This window comes from Sturnus vulgaris, chromosome 1, assembly GCF_052056855.1.
Source record: "Sturnus vulgaris isolate bStuVul1 chromosome 1, bStuVul1.hap1, whole genome shotgun sequence".
NCBI classification, from domain to species: Eukaryota; Metazoa; Chordata; class Aves; order Passeriformes; family Sturnidae; genus Sturnus; species Sturnus vulgaris.
In genome coordinates, this window is record NC_142243.1 from 36,697,668 (window position 1) to 36,704,311 (window position 6,644).

General features: G+C 37.9%; 1 protein-coding gene across 1 annotated transcript in view; it reads left to right on the plus strand.

Annotated features, from left to right (window-relative positions):
* The window catches only part of LOC106857355 (inactive phospholipase C-like protein 2), a 106,990-nt gene extending 100,991 nt beyond the window's left edge, over nt 1–5,999 (plus strand). Inside the window, exon 7 of the mRNA XM_088163876.1 lies at nt 4,736–5,999. Within this exon, the coding sequence (XP_088020002.1) occupies nt 4,736–4,915 (180 nt within the window). The 3' untranslated portion in view covers nt 4,916–5,999. The remainder of the gene's footprint in view (nt 1–4,735) is intronic.
* Nucleotides 6,000–6,644: the final 645 nt, after the last annotated feature.

The window sequence follows — 6,644 nt, forward strand, 5'->3', positions numbered from 1 at the left end:
AGGTTCACACACCTAGTGAAGAACCAGTTAATCAAAAATCATGAGTGAATACGTAACAGCTTATGAAGATAGCTGTGCTGAGACATTCTAGTTGATTCTATATCCAGCTGACTCTGAAATGGTACCTCACTTTGGATGTACAAGAACTGATAGGAACCATTTTTGGTTTGTTTTCTGTTACTGTTAAGGAGCTATGATATAAAAACGCTGCCTCTTAGCCAAAAGTTTCAAAACAAACAGAATGTTTTTAACAATGATTTTTGAAAAATAGATCAGACTAGATGGCATGGGCATATTGGGCCAGAGAGGCTTAAAGGGTACTGGATTGGGCTTCCAAATTAATCCATATTCTTTATTGCTACTGTTTACTAAAAGAATTTGAATGAATATCAGTTTTGTTCTTTGATCTTCTTTAAGGTATTTTTTAATGTTTGCCTAGAAAACACCTTTTTCTGAAGCCTGTAAACATGAAATATTCAAGTTACATAGTGCTCAGTTCTGTAAGTGAATTTTAACCATGGTGAAGGAAAGGGGAGCAGTGGTTGCTGTGTGCTGCTGTGAGGAGAGTGCTCTCCCAGTGCTCTTCAAGGCCTAGATCCATCCTACTCCCATTTGGGAATTACCACAAGCTGCCTGTTAACCACTGTGCTGGAAGTAAATTCAAGTTTTTTAGTGTGCCTGCCAGACAACACTGAAGACTAAATTAATTTACATTTTGACTTAATCTGAGATGAAAGCCTGGTGAAGACAGCCCTTCCACACAGCAAGAAACACTCTGGTTTGCTTCTGCAACTGCTTCACTTCCCAGCATTGAGTTCTCTATGCAAACCAGCTTTGTTTCTTGGAATTTGGTTTTTTCGGTGCTCCCTTAAGATAAATCTTCTTGCCTAAAGTTTCAGCTCTTTGTAGGTCTCTTGTATTGACTTTACAATATGCATTTTATCAGAGCAAGTTGCTACAGTCATTTGGGTCTGCTAAGAAGGTGAAAGACCCCTGAGTAGTCCACAGATCCGATAGATTCCCATGTTCCAGCTTGCAGTCGACTGACTTTGCTATGAAGTCAACAGAAACTACTGTGAAAATCAGTATGCATAAAATATAAAGAATTGAAACTGAATCTTGAGAGCCCTTGGAGAAGAGACATTTGATACCTATCTAGAAAGAAAGTATTTGCGATTGTTTAATTGAGTGTGTGATGGCAGTTTTTTTTCCAGATCTGAATGACGTTAATTTTTCTGTCTTTCCGATGCACTGTGTTATTTTTCAATAGTGTTCATTGTGACTACAACTTAAATTTTTGATGTGCATGCTGTTTAATTTCCCCAGTACATGTCTTCATGATGGCATATCAACAGAACTAGGTACTTCACACAAATTGTGCAGAGCTCTCTCACTTGAGCTCATGGCATTCTTCGTAGCAGTGGATGGCTCTTGTTTTATCTTGAGATCAAGACATACCAGCAGATAATGACAGCACAGTTGGTTTCACAAATATTTTTCTGAGTTCCATGGCATTCAGAAATAAATCCTGAGAATTGGAGAAGAAAGTAATGAGACCTGATACATTTTTCTATTTCATCCTGGTCTGAATATGATACCGCTTGGTCAACTGTGTTTACTCTGAGCACCTTGTCTACAATAATCCAGCCCTTTATCCTAGATCCTCTTTTGTCTTCAAAGTTCATCTTCCCTGATTGGAATCATCCAGACACTCACAGTTCCCTGCTGCAAACCAACCATTCCTGCCAACCCGTGATTCCTTCTTCCCCGCTGTCCTACATCCCCTATTCTGTTCCCACTTGGTCCCTAATATTTTCTTCTTCCTCATTGCCACATCTATGAGTGTTAATTTTCATTTTCTCATCACCTTACCCAATTCATTGCATTCAGCAGCCTTCTCCTTGCTCAATGTTTTTGTTTTTCTTTCTCACCAGCTTTTGTTCTCATTACCAATCTCTCACTCTTTTGAGTTGCTAGTCCTTCTACTTGTATATAATTTTCAGTCTACTTTCAATGTGGTGAATTGTTGATCTGTTTTCTTTCTGTATTCCAATCCCAAATGATGCCTCAATCTTTCCCTTTCTCTGCTCACCTGTCAGATCCAAATTTAGTGTTGTTGCACTTTAGTGTTTGTGTTTCACAATCTCCTCTTGCAGTAAGATCTAGCATTTGCCTTGTGTAATGCAGTCCAGCTTCCCTTTCTGCAGCCCTAGGCTTCTTGCCAGGTCAGTCCCAGAGATTGCTCTTGTACCTTCCTTTTCCCCATCCACCTCTTCTCCAGAGTCTGTCTCAGGCTCTTCCTTCTTCCCCTCTGCTCTGGCTTTTGGACTGCCTGCATTGGCAACCCAGTGTTGGTGACTTGGAGAAACCATCCAGGAAAAAAAAACAACTTTTTCCTAATGCACATTCATTATTCTGTGGGAATGGAATACACATTGTCTTGCCACATTGCTGGAGCTGTCAAGAGATGAAGGATGATCAAGAGTGGAATCCTGAGTGATTGTACTAACCACATTCAAAATCTGATTTTCGTTTATTAAAATCTCATAACTTGGATTTACTGCCCTGTAGTCATTTGAATTGCAAGTCTCTACCCCAAGTGAGAGTAGGGAAGGAAGTATAGAAGATTGTTAACAAACTTCTGATGACATTTCCACATCTGTATCCTCAGAACTGAATGAGGCATATGGATGAGGTTAAAGAATAATATTAAACAGAAATAATAATAAAATCTACCAAATCTGCCAATGGCAAGAATCCTGCATAGAAAGTATCAGCTTAAGTAGTTAAAGTTTGGCAAGCATATAAGAAACTGAAAGCAGAAGTGTTTTTGTAACTGAGAAGTTTTGGGAAACCTTATTAATAGACTGTTTGCTAGCAGCTCTGCCTATAATAAACAACTTGATTAAAATTCCAGAACTATATTCAACTAATCCATGTAAAACAGAACTTGAGCTAGAAACAGATGCACTCCAGATATGACTCATGTAGTGTGCTCTGGTGTTTTAAATTAGCTTTTGGTTGTTTGTTAGTTTGGAAAAAAGTATGTGATTTTTAGAAAAAGTAGCCCTGGTTTTCTTTAGAAGAAAATATTACTGAATCTTGTGCTGTGATTAATGATATTCTAGATTTTTTCCTCTCTGGTGATCAGAAAAAAAGACTTTGGCTATTGTGGTTTTGGGTAAGGGGAGGGGGGACATTTTTTCTTTGAAGAAAGTAGTATTTGTTTTCAATTTGAGTGTCTCAAATACGTAAGTGTGCTCACTTCACTGGATAGTATTTATGTTTTGAGTTGCTAAAGAAGGATCAGAAATATCACACCATGAGTGCACACATGGTTTTTTCTGACTGCTATTCTCTCTCTACTCCTGTATTTTTAAAAATGAGAGGTAAAGATGGATTTCAACCTCATTTGGCAGGGGAGAGGCAACATACTATCTTTGGAAGAGGTATTAGCATGTCTTCAAGAGAAGTGTCTGTCAGGAGAGAGACTTTACCCAGGTTGGACAGAGATGACAGGAGAAGGGGCAATCAGTTTTTATACCTTATTGGACACTGGTCACTGGACACTGGTCCTGGCAGTCTCAAGGAACTACAGTACCTGGACATTTTGTGTGTGTGTGTGTATTCTTCCCCTTCAGGTATGAATTTCTCTCCTTCAGGTATTTTTCTGTGAGCTGTGGAGCAGTTCTCTCTCAGGAGCGCGGGCACAGCACAATCACTTTGCCCCATGCAGACTTGCTGCTCTTGTTTTTGAACTTTTCTGTGCCCACCAGCAAGACAGACGTGCTCACCATGTGGTACAGCCTTGCTCATTCACTGCAAGTGGGCAGGGATGGCAGATACCAGCTGCAGGGAAGGCTGTCCACAGTCTGCCAGTGTGAGCTGCTGCTGTTAGAGGGCTTTGATCAATACAATGAGATGGAGGAGTGTAGAACAAGAGCCAAATCACCCAAGCTTGGGACAATTTCTCTTACTGCTTTGCTTATAACTTAATTACTATGAAGAGGAAGAGTGATGTGGCTCTTAAGGATGTGGTTTAGTGGTGGACTTGGCAGTGTTAGATTAATGGTTGGACTTGATGGACTTAAAGGACTTTTTCAACCTAAACGATTCAGTAATTCTGAAGAGGGATAGCAATAGTGCTGAACTGCAGACAGCCCTGTGAAGTCTTTGTCATCACTGTCCTTTTTATGTTGCTCCCCGGTCTGTGTTTTCATATTTCATGCATTGACAAGCATTGGTCCTTTACCATCCTACTATTGAGTGAATCACAATGCTAAAAAAAAAAATTCCCTAGGAACCAAAACAACCAGGAAAGCTTTAAATGGCTCCTTGAGGTATTAAAATCAATCATCACAATTTTCATTATGCAGAAACATTTATAGTCCCCATGGATTAAAAATACAGCACAATTACTTTCTTGAAAACTGTTAGGCAGGAATTACCCATACCCCATTGCTTATGCCACCAATTGGCTTCTGAGAAAGCAAAGAGCTTGATTCTTTCTAATACCAAATAATCCATATTTGAGTTTTGATTTGGTTTTTGAGGAGTTTTTTGTTTGTTTCATTGGTTGATTTGGTTTTGGGTTTTGGTCTTTATTTTAATTTCTAATTTTTTTTTTTAAGCAGGACAACTATACTTTTAATCTGAAACAAGCAGAAGGGTAAAAGAGAAGAGAATGCTGTTATCAAGTGTGTATTCTAACTGCTTTTTTTTTTTTTCCTTACAGGGACAAGCTGATCTTCTCAAATATGCTAAAAATGAAGCACTGGAGAATCTGAAGCAAATTCATTATGCCACTCTTTCATGTGGACTTAATAAGCCAGGCACTGAAAATGCAGAAATCTCAAAGCCTCGTCGAAGTCTGGAGGTCATACCTGAAAAAGCAGGTGATGAAAACGGAGAATGAGAGAAGGCTCTTCTCGTAATTTTGGAGTTTATAACTCTGTGACCAATTGTAGCTGCATAGGACATTTGCTTTGCACTTACTGTTGGAAAATATTCGGAATTTTTAAAGCACAACTGGAGAAGCTAATTACAATCTATTGAAACTGTGAATGTATGTAGCAACTCTGCTTGTGAAGGCAATGATTTTGTGTAACATGGAAATTACATTATTGGCCTAAATATAGCATATATATGTAAAAGATACTGTAATTCAGTAATCGCGTGCTGAGAAGTTCATTGAAGGAAATGAACATTTTTTTAAATGAGATGTAACTAGCAGGAAATCAGTTGACAGAATTTGGAAAGAGGCCTTGGTGTTCAAACCAATTTGATGCAAAGGTTGTTTCTTTCTTTGCACAGTTTGTTAATTGTGCTAGTGAGATATATTATTCTTTTGGAAATCAGGTCAAAAAAAGGAGGAATCCACATGTTTCATACTATATGTAATTCAGCCGCTTGGATATTTCGGTTTGAAGTGGTATTGATTTTATTGTTGAGCCATAAATTAAAATGAGAATGTAATTAGACAGTGATCACTGACTTCAGTGCACTATAGGAGAGCCATTATGTAAAAGGAAAATGTGCAATCAATCTGATAGCCTATGTCAGAAGAAGATACATGCCTATTTTGCCTAAGATCTTCTGCAAATGTGTGTAGATAATGTGACCAAACTGCAAGCAAAATGATGTAAATAGTTTTTCATTTTGTGAAGTGAAGTGCTCATATTAAAAAGAGTTTTATGAGATTGCTCCCAAACAAGTAAAGCTTTTAACTAAATTTTAACTTTTTTATTTTTTCAGTATTTTCTTCCTTACAGAATAGGTGATATCTCAATAAGCAGGTTTGTCAAAAAAATAAATCAATTGCTGTTATGATTGTGTTTTGGTTTTCTGACAACATTAGGTAAAGGTATTGTAGCTGATACGCTCATTTTAAAATGACTATACCAACCTAGAGTGTTCTCTTACTGTTTCCGATTTTATTTAACAATAAAATGGACTATATAATTACAGACGCTAATAAATTTGAAGAAAAACAAGTGAAATCCTACAGAGATCAAAATGCACTTTTTGTTCAGTTGTGGGGGACAAGGGAACATGGTGATGGTTGTTGAAAAGCATTGTTTTATGTAGAAGTCTTCAAGACATGCATTCTACATGGATTTTTGTTTTAACCAGTTCAAGATGCTCTTCCTGCTCTGAGAGTGTAATGAAATCTACATATGTGTAACATCCTGTAGAAGTCAATAGAGCTGTGAACAAGAATGTTGTTACACTTGCACTTCATTGAATTACTAGGGACTTAATTTATTTTCTAGTTATTATAATATTAAAGTGGGGATGGGGCGGGATGAAAACAGTTTGCATAGTAAATGTCACATCTTGAGCCTGCACTTTTAAATGTCACTGTATGGGTTAGGAGCAGTTTTAGAAGGTGCTAAACTCTTTCAGTGTCTAGTTACAGACTGTGTGCCTTAGGATCTTGCCAGGAGTGAGTTCTGTTCTGTAGTACAAAATGAAGGATTTAACCTGTGGTAAAGAACTGCAAGTGTTGCTTTTCAGGCAGTCCTTTTCTGTGTTGGCAGCTGAAAGTCTTCTGATGGAACCTGAAGTTGATGGGAAGCAACTTGAAATTCATGTTGTTAACTGAATTCTGAGCCACTGTAAAATTAGTCTTCCAGGGCCAAATT